At 41.3% G+C, this 16582-nt stretch overlaps 1 protein-coding gene across 8 annotated transcripts in view; it reads left to right on the top strand.

Annotated features, from left to right (window-relative positions):
• Positions 1 to 6707: 6707 nt before the first annotated feature.
• UBE3D (ubiquitin protein ligase E3D) overlaps positions 6708 to 16582 on the top strand; it is a 113153-nt gene continuing 103278 nt past the window's right edge. For 2 of the 8 annotated variants that reach the window (XM_038397238.2, XM_043510565.1), the window contains exons 1-3: positions 6884 to 7100; positions 9380 to 9576; positions 12351 to 12441. In XM_038397238.2, the coding sequence (XP_038253166.1) occupies positions 7039 to 7100; positions 9380 to 9576; positions 12351 to 12441 (350 nt within the window). In that variant the 5' untranslated portion in view covers positions 6884 to 7038. Of the gene's footprint in view, positions 7101 to 9379; positions 9577 to 12350; positions 12442 to 16582 lie in introns of all 8 variants that reach the window. The other 6 variants (XM_043510563.1, XM_043510566.1, XM_038397236.2 and 3 more) reach the window with 5 other exon arrangements.

The following is a 16582-nucleotide window of genomic DNA, read 5'->3' as shown; positions in this document are numbered from 1 at the left end:
AAGAGGAGGATGGTGATGTCTGGGCCGGGGGATGCCCCATGGCTCGCCTCTGGGGGGAAAGGACTGTGGGTATCTGGGCTGCGGGGTGCCCCACAGCTGGGCTCTGGGGGAATGGGAGTGCAGGTGTCTGGGCTCTGGGGGATGCAGAGAGCCTCCTCCAGCAATGCCAACTGGGACTGGATTGTATGGTTTCAGAGTAGCAGCTGTGTTAGTCTGTATTCACAAAAAGAAAAGGAGGACTTGTGGCACCTTAGAGACTAACAAATTTATTTGAGCATAAGCTTTCGTGAGCTTCATGCATCCGATAAAGTGAGCTGTAGCTCACAAAAGCTTATGCTCAAATAAATTTGTTAGTCTCTAAGGTGCCACAAGTACTCCTTTTCTTTTTGGATTGTATGGGTTTCTTTAACTCTCTGCTCCTGGGGAACTCTCTGCTCTTGTATTGTTGACATACTTGTTGACAGGTATTTTGAATTAAATTAACAAAATAATTGAAACTGGAATGATTGTATTTTCTTATTTCAACAAATAAAATATGCAGAATTTTTAAATATTGTGCATAGACTTTTTAATATTTTGGTGCAGAATTCCCCCAGAAGTAACATTATAAATAAGGCTACATTTTAGTCACGGGTATTTTTAGTAAAAGTCATGGACAAGTCACAGGCAGTAAACAAAAATTCACAGTCCATGACCTGTCCTTGACTTTTACTATATATTCCTTACTAAAAGTTGGGCAGTGAGGCTGCAGGTGCTTTGGGGGAGGTGGCCCAGATGCTGGTGCTTGGGGAAATGGGTGGGCTGTGGCGTGCGGCCGAGGATTCCCACTGGTGCTGGGGTGGGAGGGTCGACAGGGTTCCCTACCCAGCTCCACTTGTCCCCGCAGCTCCTAGGCGGCAGAGGGGCATGGGGCTCCACACGCTGCTCCCGCCACAAGCGCTGGCTGCATTGGGAACTGCAGCCAATGGGAGCTGCACAGGTGGAGCCTGCGGGCAGCGTGCAGAGCCCCCTGGTCCCTCCACCTAGGAGGAGCTGCAGGACCATGCCAGTGGGAGCCGGAGAGCCCCCCACCCTGAGATAAGACACCTCCCCGCACTCCCCAACCTCCTACTCCTAGCCCTGAGCTCCCTCCCACACACCCAAACTGCTGCTGGTCGCAGGAGAAGTCACAGAAAATCATGGAATCCGTGACCTCCGTGACAGTCTTGCAGCCTTAATTATAAACTCTTTGTGGCTGACTCTCTCTTTTTGTGTGTATGTCCAGCACCTACCACAGTGGAGCCCTAATCTTAGTTGGGCCTCTAGGCATAAACAATTGTAATAATAAATAATGTGGAAATATATGTGGTAGTGCATGTTAATTGTGTAACATGAATACGTGTGTATCTGTGCGTGGGAGTCAGTTTCTACAGATTTATGTATATGGGTATATGGACGGATGTGGATGTCTGTGGTTGTGCTTTATGGATTTGTACTTGGGCTTCAGGAGTGGGCCTTTAATGGACCCACTGCAGCTGTGATAATGTGTAGTCCTAATTCCATATGTGAAATAAATAACACATAAAATTACCATATAGGCATTTCTGAAATAAAAAATTTATTTCTTCGTCTATCATTTCCACAAATTACCACCATTGACAAATGTGAACTATACTCCATTCACTCATAGATGGAACAGAATCATTGCACTAATGTTGTATTATACAAAACATTTATACGGGTGATGTTTGTGACATGAACAAATCAGGTTTCGTACTTGTCAGACATTGCTCTTGGCAAGTCATTAAGAAAATAGAGCTGAGGGTGGTGAAGACTCTGAGTTTCCCTTTTGGATTACCCATTATCCCCCGAGAAAGTAAAACAGAGCCCCAAATTCTGTTTTACAAATTATATTCTTACTAGCTGTCAACTCACCTGCATTTGAAGTTAAATTCACTTTGACCTACTCACCCTTTTTATCATTCATCCATTTTGGAGAGTAACACAGACATCTAGGAGTATATGTATATGGTATGGCTGAAACAAATACTGGAATACTGTGTCCATTTCTGGCATCTACATTTTAAATAGGATGTTGAAAAATTGGAGAGGGTGTAGGACAGAGCCACAAAGATAATTTGAGGACTAGAGGAAATGCCTTACCATGAGAGGCTTAAAGAGCTCAGTATGTTTAGTTTATCAAAAAGAAGAGTGAAACATAACTCGATTACAGTGTAGAAGTGTCTTCATCGGGAAACAGATGTCAGATACTGAAGGGCTCCTTAATTTAGCAGAGAAAGGCTAACAAGAACCAATGTCGGGAAACTGAAGCCAGAAAAAAATCAAATTAGAAAGAAGGCACACATTTTTATCAGTGAGAGTGATTAACGAATGGAACAAATTACCATGGGAAGAGTGGATTCTCCATCTCGTGAGGTCTTTAAATCAAGACTAGATGCATTTCTGGAAGATATGCTTTAGCCAAACATAAGCTATTTAACAAGTTATTGGGCTCAATACATGCATACTGGGGCAAAATTTGAAGGAACAGTAATCCACACCATGTAGAGTCAAGCACAGGAGTTTATTTCATATAGTGCTGGTGGAGTATCACTTTGCTTATTAAGCTCAAAGACACTACAGAACAATTAATTACAATAGATTATATGGGGTGCTCATTGGGAAGAAAGAAGCGATGGGGATGGATTTCCCAAGCCCGTGGATAGGTTCTAGCAGCAAGACAAGATAAACACAATAAGCCAATGGTCTAAAAGATTACATAATGGCTCCGCCCAAGGCTCAAATTAACATATTGCTGACACACAGGTAATTACCCCCAAACTATGTCTATTAAAGTGTAGAGGTTAAATCCTAATTTTGGGGTCCAGGGGAATGAGATAGCAGTTCTCCCGGTTGACCAATAGTTGACATTCCTGGAGATTTAAAGCAAAAAAGGAGTAATTAGTACTTAACAATAACAATTGTTCATAAGTTTACCCAGGGTAAAAGTAAGTCGGGTGACTTACCGGTATGCTGGGGCCAGCTCTGGCCCCTGGAAGGGGCGGGGCCTAGGGCAGAAGGGGTGGGGCTGAAGGGGTCAGAGCCAGCCTCAGCCCACCCTGTAAGATAAGTGCCCCCCCTCCTTCTCCTTCTCCTCCTCCTCCCCCACCCCCACCAGGGTAGCAGCAGCAGCCCGGGGTCTGGGGGCTATTTAAACGGTCTGTGGCTCCCCTGCTTCTACTGCCCCGGTCCTTTAATTAGCCGCCGGAGCCCTGGGGAAGCTACCCCAGGTTTCTGGGGGCTATTTAAAGGGCCTGCGGCTCCCCTGCCTCTACCGCCCCAGTCCTTTAAATAGCCCCCGGAGCCCTGGAGTAGCGGCGGCAGGGCTCTGGCAGCTATTTAGAGGGCCGGGGCAGTAGAAGCAGGGGAGCCCCGGTCCCTATAAATAGCCACCGGAGTCCCGCAGCCGCTACCCTAGAGCTCCAGCAGCGGGGCTCTGGAGGAAATTTAAAGGGCCTGGGGCTTCAGCCACTGCCCTTTAAATTGCCCCCTGGGGAAGCCGGGCTGCCCCAGTACGATGCACCGGCTCTTCCTGGTACGCCATACCGGGGCGTACTGACTTACTTTCACCTCTGAGTTTACCCTTTCATTTCTGTGGGCTAGATTGGCATACATCTGTGAGGGGAGGGTGTCATAACTCATGTCAATCATATTAGGCCTCTCCCCAAACTCTGTCAGGGATTTGAGGAGTATTGTATCACTATTTCCACCCTGCATAAGGGAGTAACCGGGAGGCCTTTCTCAGTGCTTCATGTGTCTATAACTTGCGATAAGGACGCCCAGTTACATTCGGAGTTATGCTGACTACACTTACTGACTTGAAACACACAAGGTTATCTGTTTACTCCAGCTTTCTCTTAGCTATGTATTGTTCTTTGTTAGCCAGTCTTCATCCGGACCTGTATGAAAAGTTCTTAGCAGAAACCGTAGTCAAGATTTTACATCCACAGCACATGGATTTTGGCCCTTCAAAATGTAATGGCCTGTGATATAGAGGAGGTTAGAATTAGTCTCTTTTGGTCTTAGTCTCTATAAATTAAAATTATTGCTGGGATTGAAATGGAGCAGAGAGAGGACTATTGCTTTGATCCTGCAATGTGAATAACTTTACAAATGTGAGTAGTCCCATTCAATTCAGTGGAACTACATACATATGTGAAGATATTCATGTTCATTTATTTGCAGGATTGGGGCCTAAGAGCTGGAGAGAACAAGAGAAGAACACTGAAGATGAATATTGGAGAAGAAAGTAAAATCACAAAAGGAAAGGGGATTTTTAAAAAGAGTATTTTAAAGAAAATCAAACATGTAAAAAGAATTAAAAGTAGCTTATGGGGGGGGTAGACAAACCAATCAGGGGAAGTTAAAACATAGGGCCAATACTAAGCCCACTGATTTCAGAGGGAGCAGGACTCAGCCCAAAGGAAGGCTGCTAGATATAGAAAAGAGAAAAAATTGGAGTAATAGGAGACCCTACTTTAAGAAAAACACCACATATGCAAGACTTGCATTAAAAAAAAAAAAAGTTGGCTACACGGTTTAGGCAAAGAAGAAACTTCCCTTCCTTCTCCCTCCAATGTTCTTAAAAACAAATTGGGATTTAACTGTTGTTATAAAACATTTCTCTAGCGCTGTAAAATTATATGGGGGCATTATAAACACAAGTTTAATTCCTGCAATCCCTTCCTTCCTGAGCAGTCTAACCTGGTGGCTGAACTTTGTGAATTTGTCCTCACCAATAACTATTTCACATTTGGGGACAATGTATACCTTCAAATCAGTGGCACTGCGATGGGTACCCGCATGGCCCCACAGTATGCCAACATTTTTATGGCTGACTTAGAACAACGCTTCCTCAGCTCTCGTCCCCTAATGCCCCTATTCTACTTGCGCTACATTGATGACATCTTCATCATCTGGACCCATGGAAAAGAAGCCCTTGAGGAATTCCACCAGGATTTCAACAATTTCCATCCCACCATCAACCTCAGCCTGGACCAGTCCACATAAGAGATCCACTTCCTGGACACTACGGTGCTAATAAGCAATGGTCACATAAAAACCACCCTATACTGGAAATCTACTGACCGCTATTCCTACCTACATGCCTCCAGCTCTACAATACAACCACATTTGCTCCAACCCCTCAGACAGAGACAAACACCTACAAGATCTCTATCAAGCATTCTTACAACTACAATACCCACCAGCCGAAGTGAAGAAACAGATTGACAGAGCCAGAAGAATACCCAGAAGTCACCTACTACAAGGCAGGCCCAACAAAGAAAATAACAGAACGCCACTAGCTGTCACCTTCAGCCCCCAACTAAAACCTCTCCAACGCATCATCAAGGATCTACAACCTATTCTGAAGGACGACCCATCACTCTCACAGATCTTGGGAGACAGGCCAGTCCTTGCTTACAGACAGCCCCCCAATCTGAAGCAAATACTCACCAGCAACCACATACCACACAACAGAACCACTAACCCAGGAACCTATCCTTGCAACAAAACCCGTTGCCAACTGTGTCCACATATCTATTCAGGGGACACCATCATAGGGCCTAATCCCACCAGCCACACTATCAGAGGCTGGTTCACCTGCACATCTACCAATATGATATATGCCATCATGTGCCAGCAATGCCCCTCTGCCATGTACATTGGTCAAACTGAACAGTCTCTACGTAAAAGAATAAATGGACACAAATCAGACGTCAAGAATTATAAGATTCAAAAACGAGTCGGAGAACACTTCAGTCTCTCTGGTCACTCGATTACATATCTAAGAGTGGCAATTCTTCAACAAAAAAACTTCAGAAAAAGACTCCAACGAGAGTCTTCTGAATTGGAATTAATATGCAAACTGGATACAATTAATTTAGGCTTGAATAGAGACTGGGAGTGGATGGGTCATTACACAAAATAAAACTATTTCCCCATGTTATTCCCCCCCCCCCCGCCCGGTCCTCAGGCATTCTTGTCAACTGCTGAAAATGGCCCACCTTGATTACCACCACTAAAGGTTTTCTTCCTCCCTCCCCCCCTCCCGCTGGTAATAGCTCATCTTAAGTGATCACTCTCCTTACAGTGTGTATGGTAACACCCATTGCTTCATGTTCTCTGTGCGTATATAAATCTCCGCACTGTATTTTCCACTGAATGCATCCGATGAAGTGAGCTGTAGCTCACGAAAGCTTATGCTCTAATAAATTTGTTAGTCTCTAAGGTGCCACAAGTCCTCCTTTTCTTTTTGCGAATATCCGATGAAGTGAGCTGTAGCTCACGAAAGCTTATGCTCAAATAAATTTGTTAGTCTCTAAAGTGCCACAAGTCCTCCTTTTCCTTTTGCGAATACAGACTAACACGGCTGCTACTCTGAAACCTTTCCTTACAGTGTGTATGGTAACACCCATTGTTTCATGTTCTCTGTGCGTATATAAATCTCCGCACTGTATTTTCCACTGAATGCATCCGATGAAGCGAGCTGTAGTTTATGCTCAAATAAATTTGTTAGTCTCTAAAGTGCCACAAGTCCTCCTTTTCTTTTTTCAGGTGCAGAAGCATTTCTTAGCCCAGCAGTGAATATGTTCTGGTCTTGCAGCAGGTGGGTGACTCAACTGGCAGAACAGAGCAACTAGTGGCACTCAAAGCTGGCTACTGGAAGCAAGAACAGCTCCCTCTGTTCCTGGGATGGGATCGCGGGGCACTTCCCAGCGGCGAAGTCCGCTTTGTGGGAGGCTCTTATCTCTGGGCGGCGAGCGTGGCGGGCACTGCAGTGCCAGAGGGCGCTGTGTGGGGCGGCAGGGAGGGCGGCACGAGCCTGCTCTGCTCTTGCGCCTGCCTCGGGGAAAGAGCTTCCGGGGCTGGGTTCAGACCGTCCCCTCTGCACGTGGGCTCGCCGGCTTGGCCGGGCGTGGCCTGGGCGATCTCTGGGGGCGTTCCGCAGCCCCGTAACAGCAGGGGCCCGGGCGGAGAGCTGCCGGCGGCGCCCACATGGAGGAGTCCGCTTTCCTGGAGATCAGGCGGAGGATGCAGAGCGGGCTGCTGATTATCCGGTATTGCACAGGGGCGACTCTGCCCGCGTCCCTCTCTTTGCGCGGGGCGAGCCCCTTACCTTGCTGCCTGGCTGCGCCTGCTCGGTAGCTCCTGCTCGCGGGGCTTTTGGGAGCATGGTGGGGAACCTGGGGTGATTCAGGTGCAACCGCTTGGGTGATAAGAACGTGCGCCCCCCCCCAAACTTTTACTGTCCTGTTGGCATTTTGATGCACCCAACCCTCCTCGTGTTGCTGGGCTGGTGGTTACCTAATCTGGGGGGAGGGATAGCTCAATGGTTTGAGCATTGGCCTGTTAAACCGAGGGTTGTAAGTTCAATCCTCAAGGGGGCCATTTAGGGATCTGGGCAAAAATTGGGGATTGGCCCTGCTTTGAGCAGGGGGTTGGACTAGATGATCTCCTGAGGTCCCTTCCAACCCTGATATTCTATGATTCTCTATGATTCTATGATCACACTCCTTCGCCGTTCCCCTTGTGAATGCACAGCTGCTACTCCCAGCACCGCCTAATCTGACAAAGTAGACTAATGGGTTTCAGAGTAGCAGCCCTGTTAGTCTGTATCCGCAAAAGCTCACCTTACCTGATCACTCTCCTTACCGTGCCTATGGTAACACCCATTGTTTCATGTTTTCTGTGTACATAAAACTTGCTCACTGTATTTTCCTCTGAATGCATCTGATGAAGTGAGCTGTCGCTCACCAAAGCTTGTGCTGAAATAAATTTCTTAGTCTCTAAGGCGCCGCAAGGATTCCTTTTCTTTTTATAGTTTCTAATTTTACTCTTAATGTAATTTCTAATCTTAAAAATCATTACATGTCAACTGAAAAATATTTAGATGGTGTTTATGTATTTACTGAGGTAATTGATCTGATGAAGTGAGCTGTAGCCCACGAAAGCTTATGCTCTAATAAATTTGTTAGTCTCTAAGGTGCCACAAGTACTCCTTTTCTTTTTATCTGATTCTGTTTCATATATTTGAACTCCAAACTTCATAGTGCAAATGAACCTGTTTGCCCGCCTTTCCTTCCCTCAACAAATACATAAGTAACTTTCAACAATAACATTTGCAAATGCAAATTGCAAAATCTACTATGTGGGCACTGTGCCTGATTTGTGAAGTGCAATATCTTGACTGCAGAAATCAGCAAAATGCGTTCCATATGTAATATAACATGTAAAATGTGGATGAAAATGAATAAATATCATACTGCTTGCTATGAATCTTGGAAAAAGTTGGCCCAATGAATTTCAAAGGCTCATCAAACCTATACAGAAAGTATTAAAAGTGACGCTTTCCTCTGTGATTTCTGCAAAATACAGGTTTCAGAGTAGCAGCCGTGTTAGTCTGTATTTTGCAGAAAGAAAAGGAGTACTTGTGGCACCTTAGAGACTAACAAATTTATTAGAGCATAAGCTTTCGTGAGCTACAGCTCACTTCATCGGATGCAAAATGCATCCGATGAAGTGAGCTGTAGCTCACGAAAGCTTATGCTCTAATAAATTTGTTAGTCTCTAAGGTGCCACAAGTACTCCTTTTCTTTCTGCAAAATACAGTTTCCACATTTAAATATGTTGGTTTCTTCTAATTAACTAATTTTTCTGCCTCCCTGATAGTATTGTCTGGGAGGCAGTTATTAACATTAGGAACTGATCATTTCCTTTTCTAGTTTGATCTACTCTGAGGGTTCAGGGGAATTTTATGAGTGCAAGGAATTCAAGTTCAGATACTTTGGACCCAGTTCTATCCACATACAATTTGATGGGAATTTTGCTGGTGATTTAAATGGGAGCAAGACTGGACATTTTATTTATAATTATTGTGGCCCCTCCCACATTATCTTTTAAACATGTAAACGTCTTAGTCTCTCATTTTTGTGTAATTTTGATTCTGATATGCGACTGGGATTTTTGACAGTTAAAACTATGTTTTCCTTTACAGTTTGTTTCATGGTTTTAGGTTAAAGAAAAACAGTTACATTGCTGTCTTATTTCCCAATAAATAAATCTTTTTTGTACTAATTTGGAGACAAATATTTGTGGATTGTAGAAAAGCATGCATTCATTTTTAGTTTTAATCCATATACAGTTCTTAATGTTGGACTCAACAAAACATTGCATCATCCATAGACACAACATTTAAATAAATAAAAGTCAGAAGCATTTCAACTTTGAGAAAATATGTTTGCTTAAACAAGTCAACATTATATATGACTACTAAACCCTCATTGTAAAGCTTCCTTTCTAATTGCTTTAAAATACACATAAATTTTTATATCTCTAGTGAGCCAAAAGCAGGAAATTTGCCAGTGGATATTACAGTGGCTCCAGGATCATTAGAGATAAAAAGTTGTCAAGCCTGCAAGATGATCAACTTTCCTGCAGAGGTCAGGATCGTTCCTTCTTCCTGTCGAGGACTACAATATATAGCTGGAGATGGTTTACATGTGAGGCTGCAAGTTCAAGCAGATTCAAATACAAGTAAGGGTGACCAATTATTTTGTTTTCCTTTGATTAGACACTGTATACTAAATTCCTTGAGAAGAAGAAAATCAAGGCCATTGTTTAGAAAATATAATTTTTGGTTACAGATAATCTGAGACTTTACAAGTTATTTCAAACATATGAGAGAAAAACAAGGTGAGAAAATAACGAGGGCTGTCAAGCGATTAAACAATAATAGAATACTATAAATTTAAATATTTTTCGATGTTTTTTACACTTTCAAATATGTTGATTTCAATTACAACACAGAATACAAAGTGTACAGTGCTCACTTTTATTTATTTTTGATTACAAGTATTTGCACTGTAAAAACAAAAGTAATAGTATTTTTCAGTTCGCCTAATACAAGTACTATAATGCAATCTCTTTATCATGAAAGCTGAACTTACAAATGTAGAATTATGTACAAAAAAACTGCCTTCAAAAATAAAACGATGTAAAATTTTAGAGCTGGCAAGTCCACTCAGTCCTACTTCAGCCAATTGCTCCAACAAGCAAGTTTGGTTACAATTTGCAGGAGATAATGCTGCCCACTTCTTGTTTACATTGTCACCTGAAAGAGAGAACAGGTGTTCACATGGCACTGTTGTAGCTGGTGCTGCAAGATATTTACGTGTAAGATGCGCTAAAGATTCATATGTCCCTTCATGCTTCAATCACCATTCCAGAGGACATGGGTTCATTCTGATAAGGATCAAAACAGAGAGGACCAATGCATGTTCATTTTCATTATCTGAGTCAGATGCTACCAGCAGAAGTTGATTTTCTTTTTTGGTGGTTTGGGTTCTGTAGTTTCCGCATTGGAGTATTGCTCTTTTAAGACTTCTGAAATCATGCTCCACACCTCATCCCTCTCAGATTTTGGAAGGCACTTCAGATTCTTAAACCTTGGGTCCAGTGCTGTAGCTATTTTTAGAAATCTCACATTGGTACCTTCTTTGTGTTTTGTCAAATCTGAAGTGAAAGTTTTCTTAAAACGAATAACATGTGCTGGGGTCATCGTCCGAGACTGCTAATATATGGGAGAATGAGGGTAAAACAGAGCAGGGGACATAAAATTCTCCCCCAAAGGAGTTCAGTCACAAATTTAATTGACACATTACTTTTTTAACGAGCATCATCAGCATGGAAGCATGTCCTCTGGAATGTTGCCCAAGAATCGGGGGGCTTACGAATGTTTAGCATATCTGACACGTAAATACCTTGCAATGCCAGCTACAAAAGTGCCATGCTAACTGTGTTCTCACTTTCAGGTGACATTGTAAACAAGAAGTGGTCAGCATTATCTCCTGCAAATTGTAACCAAACTTGTCTGTCTGAGTGATTGGCTGAAGTAGGAATGAGTGGACTTGTAGGCTCTAAAGTTTTACATTTGTTTTATTTTTGAATGCACTTATTTTTTTTTTAGAGTAGCAGCCATGTTAGTCTGTATTCACAAAAAGAAAAGGAGGACTTGTGGCACCTTAGAGACTAACAAATTTATTTGAGCATAAGCTTTCATGAGCTACGGCTCACTTCATAGCTCACGAAAGCTTATGCTCAAATAAATTTGTTAGTCTCTAAGATGCCACAAATATTCCTTTTCTTTTTGCTTATTTTTTTTGTACATAATTCTACATTTTGTAAGTTCAACTTTCATGATAAAGAGATTGCACTACAGTACTTGTATTAATTTAAATGAAAAATACTATTTCTTTTTTTACAGTGCAAAATATTTGTAATAAATAAATATGAAGTGAGCACTGTACACTTTATATTCTGTGTTGTAATTGAAATCAATATATTTGAAAATGTAGAAAACATCCCAAATATTTAATAAATTTCAATTAGTATTCTATTGTTTAACAGTGCAATTAATCGCGATTAATTTTTAAATTGCAATTAATATTTTTGAGTTAATCGCGTGAGTTAACTGCGATTGACAGCCCTAATTTTTCACTATGGCAACTTACGCCTCCAGTTTTGAAAATGTAGTATATGCTGGCTACTTCTGCATCACATCAGATAAGTTCAAATTCATTTGTCCGCAATGATACACACAGCTTTGTCTTGATTCAGTCATATTTATTGATTATTTTTAGTTTTCTGTTATAACTGGGAAAATATGCTGTCTGAACTGGCTTTAGTTGTAGTGTTTTTCTCTTTGCTGGCCAGCAGAGGGTATTGCTATATTGGAAACTGTCATTTTTCTTTGAGAGAGAGAGAGAGCGAGCATATTTTGTTGCTATGTTATATACCTGTATCTGGCTGACAGTTTAGAATATTGCTCTTTCTCTCCCGCTCCCCTTCCCCTCCCCCCCCACAACTATCTAGTGTGGTAAATTAAGGGAGGCACCACACACAGCAAAACCAGAAATCAGTAGAGCTTACATTAACCAGGTTAAGACTTAATTTGATCTAAATGTAACTTTAAAAGGATCCTCTTGACCCTGACACGACTTCAGCCCCTCCAACATGAAGCTTGCAAAACTGTTAAAAATGACCATTCAAATACAGCATGTATACATCACAGTAAATGCTAGATGCTGTGCATATGGGCCTTCCTTCAGCTCTGCTTGCCTGTTCTCTTCTTGTAAGCAGAAGTGTACAAAGAATTTGGTGTGTGGAATGTCAATATTTTTCTTCTTGCTTGTAGTAGTTAGAATCTTAGCTTTCTGGAGCTAATGAGTAGATGCACAGTTTTTTATGTGCAAATTTATGTAGATTCAACAGGAACTTGACGTTTATTATGTCCTCTTTAATATCTGTAGAATTAATTTCAACTTTGAGTGAAAGTCTGAAGGCGCAGAAGAGTTGCATCTTTTACTGTCAATCTTGTGGTGAAATCATAATAAAAGAACGGTAAGCAATACAGTTTTATATGTTGTATCTTAATAAAAGCTGTATAACATAAGAACATAATGGCCATACTGGGTCAGACCAAAGGTCCATTGAGCCTAGTATCCTGTTTTCTGATGGTGGCCGGTGCCATGTGCTTCAGAGGGGATGAACAGAACAGGTGATCATCAAGTGACCAATCTCCTGTCACTGATTCCCAGCTTCTGGCAAACACAGGCTAGGGATACTATTCCTGCTCATCCTGGCTAAAAGGCATTGATGGACCTAGTCTCCACGAATTTATCTAGTTTTTTTTTTTTTTTAACCCTGTTATAGTCTTGGCCTTTACAACATCCTCTGCCGAGGAATTCCACAAATTGACTGTGTGAAGAAATATTTCCATTTGTTTGTTTTAAACCTGCTGCCTATTAATTTCATTTGATGTACCTTTTCTGTACCTTTTCCAATTAGAATATATCTTTTTTTAGACAAGGCAACCACGTCTGCATAGTATACAATATGTGAGCATATCATGATTTATATAGAGGCAATATGATATTTTCTGTCTTATTATCTATCTCTTTCCTAATGTTTCCTAACATTCTGTTAGCAGTGGTTGCTATTAATGTTACTTGTGCACTAAGATGGACAAATTAAAAGTCATATTTTTAAAAGCCTCCTCACCTGTTAGTCGTGTACACCAGAGATTTAGAAGTGAAATTATCTGAAACAAATCTTTCATCATTTATGCTATTTGTGTACTTTTGGTATGTCACTCAAAGTGGAAAATAATAAGAGACTAGGGGAGACAATGTGTTTCAGTGGTTAGGGCACTAGACTGGAATTTAGAAGATCTGGGTTCCTTTCCTGGCTCTGCACTGTACCAGGCAAGCCATTTTGTCTGTCTGTGCCTCAGACTTCCCATCTGTCGAATGAGGATGATGAGTCTTACTCTCTTCTGTGTTTTGAGGTATAGGGCTTTTCATCCATAGATAAGAGGTAAGTATATTTATTAGTCAGTTTCCTTTTCTGGTTCTCCTACGCTAACAAAGCACTTCAGTATTTTATATTGCAAATAGGGGAAAGTTTAAGTCAAAGAGATCGTTTGTTTGTTTGTTTAAGATGTTAATGGTTATTAATTAATTATAGCTTTAGGATCACTTTTTTAATGTAAACGTATATATGCTTTTTGTAACATTCTGCATTTCAGGAATCCTATTTGATTCTGCTCATTCTGTCCTATAAATTCTCCCTTGTCAACAATTTGTACTTACAGTGTGACCAACCAGAGTAGGTATTGGTGGAAAGCTTCCTTTTATCTCCCAGAGAAAGGGTAAAATTAGCCCTTGCCCTGAAGGTTATAGAGTCATCATAATAAAGAAGTATAATATAATTTTTCTGAAGAGATTTTTTTCTGAAGTGGTCAGTGTGATTCTGTGGAACCCCACATGCTGAGCACTCTCTACTACAGGAGTTGAAGAAGCTTGGCATGTGGAGGATGGGGTCTGCAACCAGTAACATCTGTTTTGTTAGGACACCCTCTCCCATTCCCCCTATCTGCAAGATTTTAAAACTCTAGATCCGAACTCCTCCAAATTTGGGAAAGTTAATATCTCGAGCTGAACTTTTTATTGGACTCCTACTGCTAAATGGGCCAAATTGGCTTCCCAGATTTGAGCAGCCCTGAACCTTCTGAAGTGTGTAAGATGTATCTGAACTTTGTGTGTCTGCCTTATCTCTTTCTTACAAAGTCTGCATATTGCATGTGAATTTTAGTGCAGAGTTGCTGGGTTGTCTAGCTGTTGTGATGAACAATTTGACAGCTTTAGCTGAACGTGTGCACATTCTAACAGATGTACTTGCTATCTCTTAGGATCTGTGTCACTCCTAACATTCAAATTGGCAATTCAGATGTAATCTGTTTCTATTATATTGCCATTAACTGTACTGATTTATGACTTACTCTAGTGTAACCAAATGATGATTTCATGGCTTTTCCATATGAAGTATTTTAGCAGCTAATTTGTGTTTTATTTGTATATATTTAAAAATGACCAGAACTTCTTAAGTTCTTGTCCGTAGTATTTGTGGTATTTTCAGTTGAAAGCTATCAGGCATTTCCATCCCCAAATAAACATTGTTTCAAATTTTAATTCATTTACTATATGCATGTGAATGGATACTGCACTCTTCTCCACGCACAAGCACACAGGAGATCAAATTGGAATAAAAGGGTGAAGTGTATGGGGCATGGCAGTGGCTCTCCGCCATGCTTTTCTCCTTTCAGGAAGCCTCTGGTGCTTGGTTGGGTTACACAGATCTGGAAGATATGGCAGGATGGAGCAGGGTAGCTGCCACTGTATTTGGTGTTCTCCTTTCCCACACTGCCTTATTTCCACGCTGAAGTCAGTATTATAGTTAATGCTGTTAGAAACAACGTTAGTTCTCTCTGGCTTTGGCCTCACCAGAGAGAGGGGTAGTGTGCAGATGTCTGACAGCTTCTGATAACATAGATTGAGGGGGGAAAGAAGCTTGCAGAGCTGTGTGGAGGGCAGGTCTTCCTTGCAGATGATCAGAGATCCACTGAGTTAGAGCCTGATTCTTTCCACAAGTTTCATGGCTCTCCAGAGATACAGAATCATGCCCTCTGCCCCTTCCACAGGACCCAATGGAGGAAAGATTGTCCGATTTTTCCACGGCTTGAAAGCTGCAGAGATTTCAGGATGCTTCTTTCTTTCCTCCTGATTATACTGTAGAAGAGGAGGTTATAGACACAAAGTATGCCTTTCAGGGCTTTGCTTCTGTTATTCAGTAGCTTTCAGAGAGCAGAGCAGAATGTAATTTAAATTAATTTTCATTAATTATCTTTTAAGGAGATTACCCTTTCCATTAGGCCAAAAAATTATTTTGGCTACAAAAGTGTTTTATATGTGCATTGAAAAATCTAATGCAGAATAGAGGAGTTTTTTTTAATATTGCATTACATTTACTGTTATGACTGAATTCCACGTTTTATGTGTAGAGCAAACATCTGACTACTTAATTTATGTTAAAGAAAGGTATATTATTCTAAATTCAGTGAGGGTTTTTGGGGCGGGGTAGTCTACATAAAGTCATCCAATTTTATTTTTCAATTTTATAATGCAAATAGATTTTCAATGGAAGGGATTTTAATGTATACTTTCTAAAGAATAATGTTAATGTTGGACTGCAGTTTTGGGGTATTATATAAATTAAAAGAGAGAAGAAAATCTGAAAGTCTTCCAATATAGGATGAGTAGAGCCTTACAATAGCGTGGGGTCCCATTGAGGGACTGGACCCCAGTAAGCCCATGGGGGTTGTTGTATTAGATGGTCTTCAGTGAATCATTGCTCAGAACAATTCAAACTCTTCTAAAACTGAACTAGGGCTGCATTAATTTGATGTCATTTATCCAGTTCTAGAGACAGATAAGGGCCCAGATCCTGGCTTCCCATTGATAGATGTACAAGGCCCAAAATGTAATAGAAAAGCTGTATTTCTGCATAGGATGGCTAAGCCAAGAGGGTAGATGGCCTGTTTAGGAGGGCTCTGCAGCCCCCTGTATGAGGCAAGTGGTGGCAACGCTGCAGCTGCTATTGTTATGTAAGGCTGTGTTGTGTACTTGGTGGAGACTAAAGGTCTCTGTCTGGGAAGGCAAGGTGGGGGCTCTGGACTGCAGGTGCAGATCAGACATTGACAGGGGCCTGTTTACAGCAGGCTTTGTTGGTTTCTGGTATGTAATGCTTGAAGAAAACAAATATAATTGTTAAATACAACTCTTGTTGCTGTAAAGCAAAGAACACCATGTAGTCATAGGAGTGGACGGATTTGAGAGCAGTAAGGAAGATAGGATAGGGCATGTGGCAAGCCCCCAAAAAACTGGTCAGTTGATGGGACAAATATTGGTTGAATATTATAAGATAATGTCAGAAGTGATCAAATATTTTAAAGCACTAATTTATTAGAATAGAAATAAAACAGTAAGATTTGATGGTCTCCAGTAGGCTTAGTCTTAGAAAGTTACTTATGCCTAATTTAAAAAAAAAAGTTACTTTAATTCAGAAAAATGCCAAACGTAATACAATGACGTTCTAAAAAATGAGAGAATGAAACTATGATGCAATCAAAAAAGTAGGCTGCCTT

This window comes from Dermochelys coriacea, chromosome 3 (genome assembly GCF_009764565.3).
Source record: "Dermochelys coriacea isolate rDerCor1 chromosome 3, rDerCor1.pri.v4, whole genome shotgun sequence".
Lineage (NCBI taxonomy): Eukaryota > Metazoa > Chordata > Testudines > Dermochelyidae > Dermochelys > Dermochelys coriacea.
The sequence above is the reverse complement of the archived record's forward strand: the minus strand, read 5'-3'. Positions and strand labels throughout refer to the sequence as shown.